The sequence below is a fragment of the Paramormyrops kingsleyae genome, chromosome 10 (assembly GCF_048594095.1).
Source record: "Paramormyrops kingsleyae isolate MSU_618 chromosome 10, PKINGS_0.4, whole genome shotgun sequence".
Lineage (NCBI taxonomy): Eukaryota > Metazoa > Chordata > Actinopteri > Osteoglossiformes > Mormyridae > Paramormyrops > Paramormyrops kingsleyae.
In genome coordinates this window covers 11,488,564-11,509,400 of record NC_132806.1, presented here as the reverse complement: position 1 = coordinate 11,509,400, position 20,837 = coordinate 11,488,564, and the positions used below count along the sequence as shown (strand labels likewise).

Genomic DNA, 20,837 nt, shown 5'->3' with positions numbered 1-20,837 from the left:
TATTTCACGAATAATATTCGGACACACATCTGTTACAACAAATAAAAATAATTTTAAAATGGTGGGACTGCACAGTAAAAATAAGTATTATTAATGCTGCGAGTAGCGCAAAAAGCGAGTGATAAGCCTCCGGTATGATATGCAATGCGCCCGTCAGCCCGGGTGACGTAGGACTCCTGAACCGGGAGGGAGGGAGGACGCAGAGCCGGATCCCGTCCAAACGCACCGCAAACGCACTCAGTGGGAGTGAATGAAGCAGCGCGGAGTCTCCTCTAGACCGCGTCCCCCAAACCTGCTTTTTGTGACCTGTTTTTTTTTTCCTTTCTTTTTTGCCTTTCTTTCTTTTTGTCTTCTCATCGGGAGCCGGTTCAAAATGAAGTGATTATGGGAATCCTCTAGCGTCCAGATTCTATCCGATGCGGGATGACAAAGTGCGGGATCCGGGGCTGGGGAGGCTGCTCGGGTCCGATCGCTCAGTAAGTATCCGACGCTTAATGCTTGGGCTGCTCCTGCTGCTGCTCCTGCTGCTGCATGAAGGGGCTGAGACGCGGGGACAGGCGATATAGCATCGAGTACCCTCAGGAAAATGAAACACGCTTTCTATCAAATACCAATCAGAATGTGTCCTATAATTGCCTTCAATTACCGATTGGATTTAAAATAATAATTAAAAAAAACTGATGGAGAAGCCGGCGCGTCCCTGAGAATTTTCCACATTTATTTTGACCATTTGCATTTTTTAATCTTTTTTTATTTTTTCTTTTTAAAAAAAATAAATAAATAAAAATTGTTACTGCATGCCCTCTTCAGAAGTCACCGCTTTAAAGGTCTGACGACGTTCGCGCTGGAGTTATCGGCTACATCGCTGTAAAGATGCTGAACAGCGTTTTGTTGCTTGGCGTCTTAACGGTGACCAGTTTCCCCACGAAGACCGAGAGCCGCAAAACTTCCAAAGACATTTGCAAGAACCGCTGCCCGTGTGAGGAGAAGGAAAATATCTTAAACATCAACTGCGAGAGCAAAGGATTTACAACGGTCAGTCAGTTTCAGCCGCCGCAAAATAAGATATGCCAGCTGTTTCTGAACAAAAACTTTCTGACCAAGCTGCATGCGAACGATTTTATAAATTATGGCAATGTGACGTCCCTTCATTTGGATAACAATGGCTTGCAGGAGATTAAAACGGGGGCTTTTAATGGACTAAAAAACCTAAAGCGGCTTCACCTGAACAACAATAACTTGGAAATAATTAAAGAAGAAACCTTCACGGGCTTAGAAAGTCTGGAGTATTTGCAAGCCGATTACAATTATATCAGCACCATTGAGGCTGGCGCTTTCAGCAAGCTGAATAAACTCAAAGTTCTGATCCTTAACGACAATCTGCTGCTCTCCCTCCCTAACAACGTGTTCCGCTTCGTCCTGCTGACACATCTGGATCTGAGGGGGAACCGACTGAAGATGCTGCCTTTTGCCGGCGTGCTCGAGCACATCGGTGGGATCATGGAGATCAGGCTGGAGGAGAACCCGTGGAACTGCACGTGTGACCTGATCCCCCTCAAAGCCTGGCTGGATACCATTTCTGTGTTCGTGGGGGATGTCATTTGCGAAACACCGTTTAGGCTGCATGGGAAGGACGTCACCCAGTTGGTCCGTCAGGATCTGTGCCCCAGGAAAAACCCCGGCGATGCCAGCCATCGCTCCATGCAGCCCCCTTCCGATTCCCAGTACCAGGGTCCATCTCCAACTCTGCACCCAGGTGTGACCCCCACCCGAGCGCCCAAGGCGTCGCGTCCCCCGAAGATGCGAAACCGCCCCACCCCCCGGGTAACGGCATCTAATAAGGACAGGCACGTCTTCGGACCCATTATGGTGTATCAGACGAGGTCCCCTGTGCCGGTCGCCTGCCCGGACGTGTGCATCTGCACCTCGCAGAACCCGGACAGTGGACTGAACATCAACTGCCAAGAGAGGAAGCTGCACAATGTGACAGACCTTCACCCCAAACCCTCCTACCCAAAGAAGCTGCACTTGACAGGTAATTATTTACAGACTATATACAGGACCGATTTCACGGAGTATGGGGCTTTGGAGCTTCTGCACCTTGGGAACAACAGGATAGCAATTATTCAGGAAGGAGCCTTTGAAAACTTAACTAATTTAAGGAGACTCTACCTTAATGGCAATTATATTGAAGGCCTGTCTCAGTCTTTATTTGCAGGTCTGCAGAGCCTGCAGTATTTATACCTGGAGTACAATATTATCAAAACCATTTTGCCACAGACCTTCAACTCCTTGCACAATCTGCAGCTCTTGTTCCTCAACAATAATTTATTGCGATCGCTTCCCGACAACGTCTTTGGGGGCACGATGCTGACGAGGCTGAACCTGCGCAACAACCACTTCTCCCACATGCCGGTTCTGGGCGTCCTGGACCAGCTGTCCCCCTTCATCCAGATCGACCTGCAGGAGAACCCGTGGGACTGCACCTGCGATATCGTCGAGCTGAAGAACTGGATGGAGCTGTCCAGCACTAGTGTGGTGGTGAATGAGATCACGTGCGACTCGCCCTCAAAGCACGCTGGCCGGCTCCTCCGGTCCCTGCGCAACGACGCCATCTGCCCGGAAACGGAGGAGGCCACGGAGGAGGCCGCTGCCCCTGCCGCTGCTGCCGCTGCGTCTGCCGTCTCCACCATCGCCACCAGCACCGAACCCACCGTGTTCTCTGTGAGTGCAACTACAGACGTCCTGCCCCAGATGCACACAGAAGTGCCCCTTTCTGTGCTAATTCTGGGTCTACTGGTTGTCTTCATCCTGTCTGTGTGCTTTGGGGCGGGCCTGTTTGTGTTCGTCCTCAAACGCCGCAAAGGGGTGGAGAGCATCCCCTCAGCTGTCAACAACTCGGACCTGAACTCCTTCCAGGTCCAATACGGCTCGTATGGAGCCCAGGAAGGTGCCGAAAAAACAGACAGTCACGTGTACAACTACATCCCCCCTCCAGTGGGACAGATGTGTCAAAACCCCATTTACATGCAGAAAGATGGAGACCAAGTGGCTTACTACAGGAACCTGAAGGATGTGGGCTTCAGTCCCATGGATGCTAAAAAAGAAGGCCTGCAGTCACGGAGTCCCGCTTATACCGTGAGCACAGTGGAGTTCATCGAGAAGCAACCTTGTGCAACCAGGGAGCCTGAGCTCCTCTACCAGAACATTGCGGAAAGAGTTAAGGAGCTGCCCACTGCAGGAACGCTGAACTACAGCTTCTGCACCCTCCCCAAAAGACCGTTCGCGCCCCCTTATGAGACAGTAAGGCGCCACAACCAGGACCGACTGAATAAAACTGTCCTGTACGGGACGCCAAGGAAGTATTACGCCGAACAGTCAAAAAACGAACACCCTTTGCTCCCTGGGAAACTAAAAACAGAGCCGGACTACCTCGAAGTTCTAGAGAAACAAACGGCAATGAGCCAGTTGTAATGTACCATTGCGATCTCGCGCTGACATTTCAACAAGTATCTCTGCGCGACCTAGACGTCACGAGGAGGACGCAAATTAAAGCTTCTTTTTAATCCCCAGCCTCTACAAAAGAGTAAACATATGTGTAGAATAATCGATACACTGCTTTCAATGGGTGTTAAATTATTTTTTAGTACTTGAAACATCCACATAGTAGCAGATGTCGCAAGAAATTGTACAATACAGCTTTATGCTTTTTTTTATCTTCTTGGTGAAACGGGGGTGACTTTTCCCGAACTGACGGAGGAACTGGCTCGTTTTAAATGACATTCCTGTACATAACATGAGACAGTCCCTGAATTTCCAGAAGTGCCTTTGCACTCCAAGTATTTTAATCGTTGCTCTCCGCCATAAGCTGATTTTTTTATGTGCTGTACTTTAAAGAATCTCTATGTAAAAACGAATTATATGTCTATTGCATTAAATGAAAATCAAAAGGTACGCTTTATTTATGAGTAGAAAGTAATGTTTTATATTTGAGTGTCAATAAAGTGGAATACATATCATTGTTATAGATACAGTGCGCAGTAAGTTTAAATGTTCACTGTAGCATTTCTGTACCGTATTCTCAGAGCGATATTTATGAGATTTAATCGGAATCGAGCCCAGTTTTGAAGGTTATAGGAACGTTTGTGCGCTTGCATATGCATTTACCAGTTTTATCTGTCTTTAAATACCCCTGCATTAACATTTGCCATTCTGCGGCTACACTGAAACGCGTTGAAAGGTTTTCTTTTTCTTTTTCCTTCTCCCGTTTGTTTATAATATACTGTAGGCCTAATCAATAGCTTGGTACGTTTGGATTGCGGTTTATGTGGGTTACCCGAGTCTCTATTTCGCTAGTTACCAGTCCTTGTAATATTATCTCTTGTTCTTGCCCACTGCAGTCCTTCGGATTACAGAGCTATAATCCAATCTCCATTTATAATTACGGAGCCCCTCTATCGTTTTTAAAGATATATAGTTTTTCAGTGATAACTTGGTTCATCTGAAATTTAATTATAAGATTGTTGTGTGTCACAGTTTCATTGAGAATCATCTTTAGAGGCAGCTTTCACTCTATACTAATAATGAAAACACATGCGCTTCTCTTCTATGCTTTTGCCTGTTTTAATCGTTACGCAACCGCGTCCGTGATCTGAGTGTGAAATGCCCCCCTTTTCAGCAGCCGCGGTCCCTCTTTCTTTTTCCCATGCCCCGGCTCAATGGCCGGTTTCATGGCAGCACTTTGCTCGAAGTTGGCTGCCTGGATGATCTGCTGCCCCGCTTTAAACGGGAGGCCGCTATCCGTGCAATAAAAGGATGATTACAGCTATCGGTGGAACAAGGGGATAGTTTACGTTCTCCTCGTATTATCACCTTCATGGTAGTTCTAATTGTAGGAATGGCTCATATCTACATTTTCACCCCATAACTGTCCGAGTGTTGTGTTTGTATTCCCAGACTATTATTATTATTATTATAATTATTATTATGATGCAAGTGATTAGGCTGTGTGTTCTGGTTCCGCGGTTCGCTTTGCGCATCCGTGCAGTTGCGGTCCGCTGGCGGATGGCCTGGGATCTTCCACTCTGGACGCCGCAGCTGCACCGGGTGTCGTGCGGAGCTCCTGATGCCACCATAACGTTCCTTCGGGTGGAACTGCAGGAATGTGAAAAACTGTGAACAATCTGGGGGGGTGGGGGTCCGATCGTAATATCGCCCCTCCCCCCACAATGCACCACTATGTGGATGCTCCACCGGAGATGCTCGAAAAGGCACACATGTCGCGGCTATTGGAGCAGAATAATGAGAGAATGTAGGCATATCGCCCTTACGCGGACCTGTCCCGGGAGGTGACACGTAACAGAAAAAAGCAGATCCCCTTTATCAGATCGCACATCATCAAATGCCATCTTATGGTGCTGTGCTACAGGGCTTTTTTTTCTGGGTTATGGAGACAATGAATATCAGATAACAATTAGGGTCTTAAGATTTTAAATATTAAACAGTGCAATTAAGTCTCTCCGTTATTTGTTACGTTACAGCGGGACAGGAAAAAAACTGCATCGCTCTGAGTATCAGCTCTATTAAGTGGAAAAAGATTAACACTAATCGGTGCTTTTATGATTGCGTTTATGATTGCATTTAAGAGTGAGTTCTTGGTGTGACTTTCTTAGTTAGTCTAAGTCGCTATATCCCAAAGAATTGAAAGGCTGTAAACACAGGGCAATAGACATCCTCACAGGCAGAGAAGTACAGGCAGGGGGCGGGGTGCTATACATGGGATCGAGACTCTGATTTGTTCAGCGGCCCACCGAAATGGACAGGGGCCCTGAAATATTCCTGCAGCTTGGGAGTGTGGCCTGCAGAAGTGTTTACCACCACTTAACCCACGCATTTGCATGGGGCCCCTGAGCTTCGGCCCCCCTCTGTTGGCCACAAATAGTAACTACAATGGGGGGGGGAGGAGGGTAACCCAAACACAAGAAACCTACCCTTTTTTTTCTCAACCCTCCTAAAAATGATTTTTCAAAATCGAGTCCCATATTTTCATACACATTTTCTAATTTCGTACAAATTATATTGGTAAATGTCATTGATTCATTCATAAAGTTTCATTGTTGGGAACCCGAGGCGGGGGGCAGAGGGGGTGGTGGGGGGATATAGGATTTGTAAGCTGACCCCTGCTTGTGTGTCGACCTCATTTGCTCAGGCTTGGGCCATTTGATGGAAGCCCACCTTGAAAAGCTGCAGGACTTTTCACATGTAGTCGGAGCCCCAGCTCTCCAGACTGCCGGGGAATACTGGATTGGGGGAGGGCGGGGTGTGTGCAGACAATTTCACATGTCACAAGAGTCACAGCGATGTTAATTGACTGCTGGAGAGGCCACAACAGTCAGTGATCATCCTGTCAGTCTGGCCAGACGCCGACCAGGAATACAGACCACTGGTTCTGGTGACATGGAAATTCAATTAGGAAATGACAGAGTCTGCCGCATCGAGCCCACTCACAGGAAGTGGCCATTTTGTTCATTCCATAAAGTTATGTTAAGAAGATCCCGTGGACAGCTCTTGTTATTGAATTTATGCAAATAGCTCAAATATAAGTTAAGGTCACATATGAGGGTTTGTATTGTTAATATGATTTCCTGTTACCTTCTTGAAGATGCTGAAGCTGGCAGTGACAGAGTGTAATAATACACACTTAAAATGACTACTATATATATATAAACATATATAAACATATAGGCACTGCTGCCACAGGCTAATGTCATGTAGAATACTGTCACACATAACGTGCCACTGGCCAGCAGTGACAGTTGAAACTCTTACAAAAAGCACAGTGTTGTTTACAAATAACCAAATTATGGATGCTGCTAATATTAGCATAAATCAAGTTTAATTAAAAGCAGCTTTGTTAGAAATCCCTGCAGAGCACCATATAGCCCCCCTCCCCCCTCATGTTATTTGCCGGGTTGTTACCAGGCTGCTGGTGGGCTCCTTTTCTCCGTCTGGCCGCATTTCCCCAGGCCAGCCACTTAGCACACCGGCCACCTGTGGCAGACGCTACTCCCCACCAGGAGTTTGGGGAAAGGCGGAGCAAAGTGTGGGGTCAGCGTTCTGCCCTGTTATGAGCTCTTCTGAGACAAATGCTGCATTTTCTTGTCATTAAACCAGAGCCTACTGGTATAAAATATTCATACAGCTTTTATCAAAATAGATTTTGGCTTTATTTTCTCTGCTCTAGGGCGGGCAGCACTCTTACAGTACCTCACACCTTCTGGGTTGTGGGTGCAACTCCCACCTCCATCTATGTGTGTGGAGTTTGTGTGGTCATCCTGTACTGTGTCTGTTTCCTCTGGGTACTCTACAGTGTGTGTGTGTGTGTGTATGTGTGTGTATGTGTGTAGAGGAATTATATAATTATATATAATATATATTTAATATATTATATATATATTGTGTGTGAGTGTGTGAGTGCGAGCGGGTTTACCTGTCCTTATGGGGACATAATGTCCCCATAACGTGATAAATATCAGGTTGGTTAAATAAATATGGTTATGGTTAGGGCTGGGTAGGGGTTAAGGTTGTCATAGTTAGCGTTAGCATTTTTCCCATTGAAATGAATGAGCGGTCCCCATAAGGATACGTTTACCCTACATTTGTGTGTGTGTGTGTGTGTGTGTATACTCTGCATTGGACTGGTAGTAGACCCAATCCATCATTTGCTGATACTCATTATCGATCAGCCTCTCAGCTGCAGATGCTGTGAGGGAAGGAGGCCCATCCTCAGGAGGCCCAGAACACCCCATGCCTCTCTGCTATTATCCCGAATTCACATGGACCCGTATCCACGCAGCTCTGGGTTCATTAGGAGCAGCTGGTGCCATGCTAGATGCTAACATACACATAAATACACGTTAATGATCGGTGTCCGATTACGCACCTCTCTTTCGAGCACTAGCGTAGCGTAGCATTTAGCTTAGCACAACTGCTGTATGACAGACACATGACGCTTGGTTGCAAAGAACTGACATCCCAAACATTATAGACTCACTTCTTCTGCAGCAATTACTGTATTTCATTTTCTGCTGGAGCATTGACAGGGATTTCCAACATATAAGCAGTACAGCATCAGCAAAAGCAGACTTAAATATGGGTCACATTTTTAACTTTGAGTTGAATGAGTTGAGCTGAATGAGTCTTGCCATTGTAATGCCTGTGATATGTGTTGTGGGTAAACCATCTATATCAAAGGCTTATTGGACAGTTTTTACAGTCCCACACTTACAGTAGAGGAGGGGATCAGCTATGCGTATCACATTGTTATGTTATTGCTGTTCACTGTGGGTCTGACAGTATAGCAATCCTGACTGAAGGAGCAAGGTCAAAAGCATCATAAAGACCAGAACTGCCTTTACAGTTTATTTAGCAGATGCCTTTAGCTAAAGTGATATAGTTCTTTGTTGTTTTTTTTTTTGAGAAACCTGGGTCAGACTGTGCCCTTGAAAGAACTGGAGGTTAAGGGCCATTGTCAAGGTTTCAACACTGAAATCACTCTGCAGATGCAGGGATTTGAACCAGTGACCTTCTGACCACAAGCACAGCATCCTATCCCTCTAAGCCTGTCCACATCCCCGGGAGCCACTACTCACTGTGAGGAAGACAGGATAATGGCACTTTGAATGAATCTATCCACCAGTTAACTCATGTCCCTCATTTAAATATCACACCTAAAAACCAGCAGCCCGTCCTAATGGGTGGCACTGCGGTATGGTAGCGATTCAGGGGGCGTGGGAGCGCCACATGGAGAAGAGTACCAGACAGAGGCCGCCGTTCCTAAATGCCACCGTGACCTTCTCACTTTCATCCCGCTGATACGATCTGGTGCCGTGCAGCTCAGATAAGCAAAAGTTTACAAAGGCGCCTATCCGTCGATGCTGCCTAATTAGTGTTTACACGAGAGGATCACGGCTCAGTTACTGTTCCAGTGTGGTAGGTCACTATGATTTTTGGTTTCCATGGCAACTGGCTACACACTTTCAAACCAAGCTGTTTACCAGAACTATTTAATTAAGTATTTTGAAGAGATTTAAATTCTAGAAGGTGCACTGGTGTATTTTCAAATGGGGGCAATGTGGGGGCGGGAGGGGCAACAGCTGTGTTAAAAAAATGTGACCCAAATTTTAGTGGTACATAAAGTGAAATTCCGACATCCTGCACAACCATTCTGGGCTTAATTTGAACACTGATTCAGCAGCACAATTAATGCAGAGCGTGACTCATCTCTAAGGGTGATCACCGGCCTGGTTGGAACAAATCGGCCTCGTGAAAAACAAGAAGACGATGTCGACCTAATGCTCTCTCCCCCGATACCGGTAATGACTAGACCCTGAAAGGAGAACCCATTCGGCACTTAGCGTGGATCCTGTTAACTCAACATCATTTGCTGCAAAAAACCTTAAAATACCAAATAGCACAGTTTGTCTTTGTGGCAGCATTAAAAGGCAAATTAATCTCTGTTTACTCAAAACAGTTAGTGTACTTATGGTTGTTTATGTAATTACTTTCTGTGGGAAAACAGCAATACCAGTATTACCTGCATTAAATCCCTGTTTGTTTCTGTCAGTCTGTGCTCCAGGTTTATTAATTCCTGATGTCTGGGGAGATATTTTACTGACCCGTACCCTGAGTGATGGTTTGTCTGGGGGGGGCTTATTTCATCACCAGCGTTTAATGAATTTTTTACATGTTTCACAGTGTCTGTGATAAATAGCCTTAGATGTTGACGGAGTGCCTCCGGGCGACGCGCTGCTGGACAGGGGGCGCCGTAGCCATCTGAAGCTCACAAAGGTGCTTCCAGAAGAACATGTGACCCTTGGTCTGGTGAGTTTCTACATAAAGTACCCCCACCTCCTGCCAACCAGGATAGCAAAGGGGGGGGGGGGGGGGTAATTTGGGCTACACGTTATGTAGCTTCCGCGATTTCACACTAAGGGAGAAAAATGCCTTCAGTGATGAATCAGGACCTGAGGGACTGTTAAAAACTTCTGGAAAGGTTAACGGAGACGGCAGCCAGCCTTGTAGTTTTGTCATCTGGTACAGTGTGTCTGGACAGTTTGTGGCTCAGCAGGTTAGAACTCCGTGCCAGAAGGTTGTCGGTTTGAATCTTGGGGCTGATTGTCTGATGCCAATGTTGGGGCCTTGCACAAGGCTCTCAACCCTTGATTGCTCCAGGAGCTTTGCATGCTGACTGACCCTGATCTCAGACCGCCAGCCTCACTGTGTTAGTGGAGACTAACACATTCCAATGTATCTGTTCAAATGACAAATAAAGCTTCATTTTATGAGGTAGGTGATGGACTCCAGATCCAATGTGGCATTTATACAGTAGGTCTGCTGTGGCTGTTTTCTGCTGTCTGGCTCCACAAGTGTGACGACGCATAAAGCAGGAGGAGATGCCAGTGAAGGTATCTGCTGGGACTCCCATCTTCTTAACGAGGTTGCCCTACATATAATAAAATGACTTATGCAAACCCATACCCTTAATTTTATTTAAAGCTAAATTATAATCATACTTTGCAAGATCCCAGCCGTGCTTGTAATGAAGATGTTCTGATAATTTGCGGGTGTGAATTATTTTCACCTTGTGGTGAATTTAATCAGGTGAATTATGTAAATAAACAAGTAGCTAATGAGCTGATTAAAATATCTGTTTTGCGGTGTCAGGGAGGTGAGAGAAAGCGCAGCAGCCTGTGTATTATCCTTTGTATACGTTTGAGAAACGCAGCGATTAGCTGGGCAGATCGCTACAATCGAGTTTTTAAATCATGCTAATTTTGAGTTTGATGCGGATTTATGACCTATGTTTAAATAAAATAACATTTACAACGAGGCAATAATATGGTTTGTTTCCTGTCAGTCCTCGAGTGAGTTTTTGTGCGGATTAATGCCATTAAGCGCAAATCATCTTTAATTTAATCAGAACAAATCGTATCCTTTTTCATATGCCTTCTATTGTATTGATTTTACCTGCAATACCCAACAATACAGTGTTATAATACCCACCCAACCAGGTCATAGCAGATTTGATCAGTCTCGCGAGATCTATTATAGTTCTATTAAGCCATCCACATTGTGTGGCCCAGCAGTTTATTGTTTTACGTGTTATTTATATATGAAACAAAAAACACCTATTACTCCATGCATTAATATCGCTACCCGGCAGCACCTTCACAGATATACTCACAGCATTTCCGGGGAGCCTGCGATAGCGTTAGATACTGTTTAAAAGCTTTTCCACGTGAGCGGATATCAGTGCGGGTTTCCCACTCAACATCTGCTGTGAAATTGAATCATCATAATCATTAGCCAGCACTCCAAGTGTGACAAAACAGTTAGAAGAACTTTGGGGGGGAGGGGGGCGTGTGGCATCCAGAGAGAGAGCCAAAGCCTGACCACCATCCCCCCCCCCCCCCCCCCCCCACTGGTGCGCCACACACAATGGGGTATTCATCGACGTTCCCGCTGTGCGGACCCGCCCTCTGGAAAATATCATATTTTCACTACCCCAGCCTCCACCCCCGGACCAGCACCCGTCACATCCAGCTTACGGAAGCCGATGTACGGGATTCTGGAGCCCGATTCGCTGTTCAAAGGCCCCTTTTTATACGCTGGTTGGGGCAGTTTGGAAAAAGGTGTAGATCCCATCGGAGATACGTTCCCCTGTACGTGGTAGTTTTTACGCAGTGTGAACCCTGAGGATGTAATGAAGGCTAATAAAATTGAGGCAAATATCTTTACTGGCGCAGGCATTGGGAGAGGACAGGGCTGTGAGGGCAGAGACAAGGACAGCGATCGATAAAAGGCATTCGCTCAAGTGAACGCGGGGGCTTTGCGTGTGGCGCGTCGCTTGTGAGCGGCCCCTCGCCTCACGCATCTTCCCCTTGCCTCCAGGAAGGTGAGGCGCGGAAAACGGGCAAATCCATCCAGGCGGCTTAAGTTCCGACTGAATCTCCTGCTAACAAACGAGCGATTCATCCGAAAATGATGACACACGCACGGTAAACGAGTCAGAGCGGGGCTCGGCGCCACTGCCGCGTTTGAAGTGCTCAAAAATGAGACACCTTTGAACCCACGGATCGCACAATAGCCTGCAGGAAGCCCCCACTCCCCCCCCACCGCCGCCACCTCGCCTCTTCTCTCCTGGCAGGCTATGAATCATTCCCAGCACAGCTCGCTCTTCAAAAGGGGCCAAGCGCTTTTTTTCCCGCCATGCGGCTCGAAACAGCTGCCGCTCTTTTGGCGGATCGCGCCGCCCGCCACAGCGGAAAGGCGAGCGTCGTAGGCCGAACTTCTAGAAGATTCCGTGTGATTCTGATGTTCATACAAAGTGTAGAATGAACCCGGAGGCCATCGAGAGGTAACGAACGCCAAAGCGCCTCCTTTGCTACGCGTTCGGGTGCGATGACTCTCCTTCTTGCAGCAGAGATGATCTTCCTGAACATATCAATGACAATGAAGCTTTATTTGCCATAATCTGAGATCAGGTACACTGGAATGCGTTCATTTTCACATATCCCATCATGCACTTTTTTATACACATATAGAGGTGAGAGTGACACCAAGGGTACAGGATCAGATGTCCATCCAGTGGCCTGCAAGCATTTTCAGGAGGTTAAGGGTCTCACTCCAGGGTCCAACAGAGCTGTGAATGCTCTGCCAAGGATGGGATTCGAATTAGTGATGTTCTGATCACACCCACTTACCCGCCCCTGCCCCCCATTACAATTAAGATCAAAGCCCTTGTGTTGCTATGTCGCTTTAATCCCAACCCCCCCCACCACACACACAAACCCAATGAGACCTGTCGACGGGGGAGGACTACTTCAGATGCTGCCTTCCGATTGCAGGTGATGGATTAGCACAGGGTATTGCTAATAGCCTGACCCATATCCGTAATTCCATCGTCTTCCAGATCTCCTGGGGGGTGGCAAGCGGCAGGGTGCTTTTACCCTCTATAATCAAGCCGTGTGTACCATCACCAGCACAGATTGTTCCACCATTTGCCGTTCTGTGGGGGCGACGCTCCTGGCTGGCCGTTCACTCTCTGGTCTCCTACCCAGCCTGGCTGAAGCGCATGGAGACCAGGCGGAGGACGGCACCTCCTCACTTATGTCACCCATAAAAATTCAATCATTTCATCAAATTTCATGGAAGTCACACCATGGCGGGCATAACTAGCCCCAATCATCCTTCTACAAAATGTTAATCGACACTCTATCTTTCCGTCGAAATGTTTATCGACACCTCTGAGCTTCTTCGACTTGCTGCAGTCACTGTGGTCTCTTCGCCCTCCCTGCCACATCGAGCCTGAAGCCCAGATTAGAGGTGAGCTACGCTGCCCCCTTCCTGCTGCTTCTGGAAAGGCACTGTGAGCTCCTGACTGGCCCCAAGCCGAGTTCCACACAAGCAGCACAACTTTGCATATCAATAAAGTTAATTCAGACTTCATGGCTGAAATCACACATTTAATTATGTTTTTTTTTTTGTTCGGTTTTATGTTTTGCTTCCCTTAATGGGCTGGAGTCCATCTTTGTGCATTTTTTAAAATAAATCCCTTTACGTTTAGCTCGCTGTATCCCGCCATACCTTTCAAACTCTGCTGCCGGGTCCCTCATTCATGCCTTTGTCTCTAGCCGTCTTGACTACTGTAACTCACTACTCGCTGGTGTCTCCGCTAAATCTCTTCATAAACTTCAGATAGTTCAGAACTCTGCTGCCCCCCTCCTTACTCACACCCGCTCCTATCAACACATCACACCTGTTCTGCAGAGCCTGCATTGGCTCCCCATAAAAGAGCGCATTCACTTCAAAATGCTGCTTCTGACATTTAAGGCTCTTAATAATCAAGGTCCCCCATATCTTTCTGATTTGCTTCTACCCTACCGGCCTCCCCGCAGTCTTAGACCTTCCTCTACTGGCTCTCTCCTCATCCCCCCTTCTAAATTACATAGCTGTGGTGACCGTGCATTCTCCCGCTTAGCTCCCCGCCTTTGGAACTCACTACCTACTGCCATCCGTTTATCGACCTCTGTTTCAGATTTTAAAACCAAGCTAAAAGCCTTTCTTTTTGCTCAGGCATTCAACCTTCCATATGCATAATGTGTAATCTGTTTTCTGTGTACTTTCTCTGTAAGGCGTCTTTGAGTTCTTGTAAATGCGCTATATAAATAAAATGTATTATTATTATTATTATTATTATTATTATAGCAGCAAACACTCCCCAGAGAGGCCCAATTGTGGCCCCGTCATTAATGAATCTGCTTTGGCATTTCACGCCCATACGTACAGTACCACACTCAGCGCTGTAAAGCATACGTGATTATAGCCGTCTGCCTGCATCCCCAGCACCTCTATCCAAAGGCCTGGCACATCAGCATGATTTTGGCCTATCGCTGGCTCTCCAACCAGACGTCCCCCAGGGGCGTCATGGAAACGGCCCAGGATTCAATTTCCCGACGATCGATACCAGAGACAGGATCCCGGATCCAGGCCATGTGGTTCTGCTACAGGGCATCAGGCTCCGGCCAATCACCCCTAGGCTTGTTTCTGCTCCATTAACCCTGTCACCGTCTAACGAGGACCCCCAGATGCCCCCCCCCACGACATCCGAAGCATCCAAAGGATCATGTTGACGCAGGGGCCCTCAGTAAGAAGGCAGGGTCCGAGAGAGGGTGCCGCGTCTGGGGAGTGGCCCGTCTCCTGTCAGCACATGAAATATAATTAAATCATAACAAAGTAAATATAATTATACACATGTGAAATATCAGTAACGGAAATAATTATATTTATTGTAATGAAGCCATTTGTACAGGTACATTGGAATGTGTTAGTTTTCACATATACCATTTTGCTCTCCTTTTAAAGACACCCAGACACACATGTAAAATAGAACAGAATAGAATAGGATACTGTATTAAGAAATTCTTTTTTCTGCTTTGCCCCATCTCGCTCTCCATGAGACACACAAACACATATGCAGGTGCGAGTAAGCCAGCGGTCCCAGCGAAGGGGCTGCCACCTCGCGGCACCCAGGGAGCTGGGGGTTAGGGGCCTTGCCCAAGGGCCCTAGTGGAGCTTGGGGTCTGAGTGCAGAGTCAGCCATCCATCCACCCAGCACCCCGGGGCATTTTTTTGGGGGATTAATGGCCTTCTAGCAGGTTACAGTGGAGATGTGGCTACTCTGCCAAACACAGGGTTCGAAAACCAACCACTCCTGCTGAACCACATACCATTGCATAGATAAATAGATAGATCACCTACATGTTGCCTGTGGGGGAAACCCCCCCCCCAGCTCAATCGCTCGCATCCTCTGGCACCCGCCGCTCTCTCTGCTCTCAGACAAACAGAATGACTCAGAAATGCCTTCTGCAGCACTTCACACAGCCCCGCAGGGAAGATGGCGGAAGGGAGCAGGGACTGCAACGCGGAGAGCTCCCTCTGTGCCCAGGGAGCAGGTATCACAGGCCCGTCTGGGCATCAGTGTCCTCCGACGGGTGAGGGGGGTGGCACACATCAGTATGAGCTGCGGCACTTCTTCTGACCACTTCCCTCAGATACCTCATCGAAATTACATTTCAGTCAAAAGGGAATAAAAAGATCAGGCTCAATATTAAGTTTTAGCCTATTTAATGAGGTGGGTAGGCTCTGACCTTTGCAGTCCCCGTAATTCACAGTTTTTAAAGAGTGGACATGGAGTTCACTTGATCTGGCGCTAAACCAGAAGGCTGTTAGCCCTGATGGATATTTGGAGATTATGGCGAGTTTGGATGCAGCATCTGATCGAGTTCTACCCCCCGGAGCCTGAACAATAAAGCGCTTTCAAAGCACAAAGCTTCACTATGACAATGGAGGCATTTGATGGCATATTAGCTGAAAAAAACATGAAGAAAAACATCAAGTAAAAAACTGGCAGCGTAGGGCTTTTAAATCCAATCAGTTTGAAAAAGTGTGAAGTTTATTTTTTGCATATTTTTCCGTTTTCTGAGAGCCTGTGAGTCATTCTGTAGGATGTACCATATTATGTCATGATATCCCCAAAAATGACGTGATCTTTGGTCCACGTCCAAACATTTACCTGTCTACAACAACCGTTTTGCATAACAAGCATTGAATTGCTTTGAAGACATTGGGAGGAACGGACCCCACAAGCTACAGGAAACAGGAAGTAGGAAGGTAGGAAGCAAAGCAGTTTCCTGAGTGCCTTTGCAGTGTATTGCTGTACTATTACAATAGAAATTCTGGAGGTACAAATATTATGTAGATAATGCCTCAGAATACAAATGTATTATAAAGGAACTTGACAAAGCACCACATTCTGAATTGAATTTATAATAGAAACAGCATTTTATAAACGCTGAGAGTCTCCTGCTGGGTACGAGGTATGAACACAGATTACCCCTCAGTCACATTCACACGCCAATGTAAACGTAAACGTTTCCTCCGATTAAATAAACCCAGCATGGCAATAAAAGTTAACGAGAAAGACAACAGGTGGTGAAGTTTAGACGTAAATGTAAATGAGGTCATGGGGACAAACCCCCCCCCCCCCACCCCGTGTCTCAGCAGTGAATTTCCGAAACGCAGGGTGGCATTAATATTCATGAAGTGCTACCTGATTGGCCGGTGATGATCTTTGCGCTACAGCACTTTTGGGACACTTAGCCCTGCTGTAGCATAGAAAAATCATTTTTTGGTTGAGATATTGCTTGTGCTGCAACGCTTTTGAGAAACTGCCCTCCTTTGTAGTGCAAAACAGTCATTGTTTTTGCTAGCTATGGTGGTAATGTTCAAGAATCTGAGGTAGCTAACTAGCTAGCTATGTAAAAAAAAAAAATGCTAGCCTAGATGAGAGCAGTTGATCAGGTAGCTCTTTCTTTGTCGATATTAATGAGCCTCCATCAGAACCACATCAGCCCGGCGCCGGTCAATCAGGTAGAGCTTCCTTCATGAACATTAATGAGCCGTCCCCGACCATCCTACTTTTCAGAAATTTGCCGCCCGGAGGTTTGTTCTGCCTGGTGCTATGAAGTCCTCCAAGCCCTGTTCCATTTTTGGGGAAGTTGCCAGAGGTCCTCGGGTCACATGAGGCTGGTGCAGCCCACCATCTCCATTCTTGTCCCGCCAGAATCCCACATCAGCGCTAATCGCTACGCAGTGCCATGCTCTGCCCAATAACACTGACACGACTGACATTTGCCGTCTAGTGTTCCCTACGTGCAGAATACAGAGTAATAAATCCGTCATGCTGCGGTGCATCTGATTGGCCCGGTCCTGGGTATCTCCATGGAGACCTGATCATGTGCCCTCATGTGCTCCAGGGGTTTTCCCAGACTGCCAGTCATCCTCGGATACCCGGGAGGCAGAATGCTGGGGCCGCTGACCCCGCTGAGAGGGGCCAAAGAGACACTCGTCATGATCACATGGTGGAGGTGTAAAGCTGTGCTGTGTTTTTAGCTCCAGGATCACGGGTGTCCAAGTGGATGGGGTCACTGGGACGCTCGCAGATCGAGCAGGTGACTTTCCAGGAGGTTTCCGTCAGCTGACGTGAATCATCATCATGGAATCATCTTCCGTGGGAAGTCCCTAAATCTATTTATTGCACATTTTTGCTCATTCAGTTCCACTGCCTATTTGCATAACTGTATTTATAAATTGCATTTTAACTGTATTTTTCTGTCTCATGTCTTATGTCAATGTCTCATTATATCTTGTTAACATATTTCTTTTTTATTTTTTCTTGCACTACAATGAAGGAGGTGAAAATTTGATCTTATCTGCATCATGTAGCTCATGAGGACAATAAAGAGACCTTGGTATATTTGGTAGAATTACCTATTACCCTCAGCAGTAAAGAAGAAACGTCCAGCCTTTAACTTAAGTGCTAAGTCAACGGTGTGGTACGACACTTCATCTTTTAGATTCGAAGCATAGGAAGTCATGGGGAAGTCATTATTGTGTTATGCTGATTAATTGTCCTGAGTTCTGCACATCACCAGCTCCTAGCGGCTTAAGCATCCTTCACACTAATTCCATTAATTCGTCCGAGTTCTGCCCAAAGTACCCAGAAGGCCGCTGGCACTGCACAAGGGCACTTTCCTGATCTGAGGGGCATTTTCGCAACATTACCACACCTGACCTTGTTTTTGCAAGATTACTGGATGCAGGAATAATTAGCTCCCCAGCTTGCTTTTACATATTTTTTTGCATTTAAAATTATGCCTGATTCACACCGACTTTTCGATATTATGAATTAAATTTTGTCTGCAGTTGAAGGAAATGCTTTTAGCGAAAGTGGCTCCCATAATTTATTTTTAGCTCTTGAACATTATGTTACAAATTCAGGCCTGGCGTGCCATGCACCCCAGCAGACTATCCCATTTTTAATACATTAAATGCATCGGATGCATAATGCATGCCCATCCTCTTCTGTCACCATTTCTGTGCTGCAGAAAAGTGCTCTGATGAAGAGTTCAGACGATGGCTGCCTCGTCCTCGCAGCAGGGACCAGCGGCTCTACACAGGGGCCAGGTGTCACCAGCCATATGGCGGTGTGTGAGCATGAGCCCGCGGGTTTTGTACCTCTGATTGAACACGGGCCCAGGCGCCTTTTTGCTGAGGCTGAGATCCACAGAACAGTGTGTAGCTGAGCCATCCTCGTTAGTAGTAACTACATCTCCCAGCATGCACCTGGTAGGCGACAGGTCACCACCAGGAGAGACTTGCTGACCGGTTTGTTATATAAAACCTTTCACAAAACAGTCACCCCAAGGCAATTGAGAAAAATTTTTAGCCATACATTATTACATCACTTATAAGTATGATGCATGAAACAGGGAAAAGTAAAGAGGGAAAAAAAAAGAATGCCAGAAGTTTGCTAAACTTGTAGCCATGCACGGATGTGGTTTGAGTTTGCAGAGATCGGAGGGGCTAGTTTTATAAGGGGACTGTACTTTAATCCTGTCAGGGAAATCCGCATGAGGCACGGACTAAGCTGGCCGATCTGCCACGCCTGTGAGTGAGCACAAGCGAGTTTCTAAGCAGGAAAGGCGAGCTCCATTGCCAGCCCACTGTCTCCTCCGCATACGTGACCTACAGGCTAAATCTGGGCTCGTTTCATCTGCGCAGAAAGCGCAGGAAGTGGGCCCGGCCGGTCCCTCCGTCCTCTCGCCACTCGGTCCCCCGCACACCTGTGATGTGATGTGGCAGCTTCATCCCAAAAAACCACATCCAATTAGTGTTTAAGCGAAAAAAGAGAAAGAGAGGAGCTGTCCGGTAGCAGGAGATGGGCAGCTGTTAGTCACTGTAGCAGGTACCATCGTCTGCTAAACAGTCAGAAGGAAGGGGATTTAAAAAACTAAGATATGACATTGTGTATATGAAAGGTACCAATAGTAAAATTACATCCCTGTGTCTATGTATTAGGAGATTCCCTGAACTCGATCCACTTGATTTAAATTATTATTTTTTTAATTCTAACTGTGGTAGACATCACCCCTGGGTCCCACGCAAGCTGGCTGCGATTCTGTGGAAGGTCTTGCAAAAACCTGCTTCACCATGGTGCCAGAGTGGCTGATGGGTAATGTCACAGATGGGCGTATCGTAAGGAGCGTAAGCCTGGTCTCAGCTAAGCAGACGGATGATAGGAACTAGCAAGATGAAGCAGCACTGGCTGGAGGTCAGACTAAAGCGGGATCTAGGCAGACAGCAAGCTGTGGATCTTCATGTAGCAAACTGCTGAGTCTGGAGCAGGAGTCTCCCTGAGGAACATCAGGGCGGGGGGGCGGGGCAGGTGAGATGGGCCGCTTTGCTGTAATTATTCACGGTGGGACCCTTCACAGGTGATAGACAGTTCCCAACTGACATAAGTAACCCCTCCCACAAACCCTTACATAAGTTACATTTTATATATATATTCCTAAGTTGGATTTATCTCTCACACCATTCCAGACACCTTATAGCCAAAAAGACATGAGCTAAAAATATACTGGTAATGCTTAAAGAACACATTTATATTAAAGAAAAAATTTAAAAATACCAACAGGCAAATGTCACCTTTTTTGCCTTAGCGCTTCCAAAAATTCTACGTATTACGCCTATTTTTTGCGTAAGTACCGCATGTACTTAAATTGGGTTCACGTAAGTTGTGAACTACCTGAACATCCAGGAGAATTTATCTGGAGGGGTCTTTGGCAGAGCAAATACAGCAGTGAGGAATGGACGTAGACCGTCGACACAAACGGCTAGCATGTTAGCTCGGCGATGCTAAGTCACACAGACGGTTAGGAGGAGAGCAGAGATCTGCAGAAACAGACTATTACTAACCCTGTAATGCAGTCTACAGCATCAATACATAGTCAAAAAGCGATAAAGAAAAATTATAGTACAACATTAAATTGATTTAATTGTTTACCTGAAAGGAACAAGCAGAGAGCAGCCATGAATTTACATCCCCGTTTATACATTAGCAGACTCACTGAATGTGATCACCTGATTTTTTAATTATTATTATTATTATTATTATTGCCCATTCAAGGTTTTGTTTTCTTAACTAAAGCACATTTTTATACATATTCACCACATATTGCACTCAAACATAAACATAACCTTGTGCATGGGAGAACCCTGAATATAAAGCACAATAAGTAAACATATCACAGCGCACTGTGTTGCCAGGAAGCTGTGAAACTTCCGATCGTGGGCGGTAACAGAGGTTCTGTGCCGGGATACGGCTGGGATATGCCTGTGGATATTTATAGTGCCGCTCATACACTGAGGAC

General features: G+C 46.5%; 1 protein-coding gene across 1 annotated transcript; it reads left to right on the top strand.

The window, feature by feature from the left end:
- Positions 1–246: 246 nt before the first annotated feature.
- Positions 247–4,029, top strand: slitrk2 (SLIT and NTRK-like family, member 2). The gene is made up of 2 exons (XM_072717310.1): positions 247–476; positions 811–4,029. Exon 2 carries the CDS (start codon positions 874–876, stop codon positions 3,472–3,474), a length of 2,601 nt encoding a protein of 866 aa, XP_072573411.1. The 5' UTR covers positions 247–476; positions 811–873; the 3' UTR covers positions 3,475–4,029.
- The last annotated feature ends 16,808 nt before the right edge of the window (positions 4,030–20,837 follow it).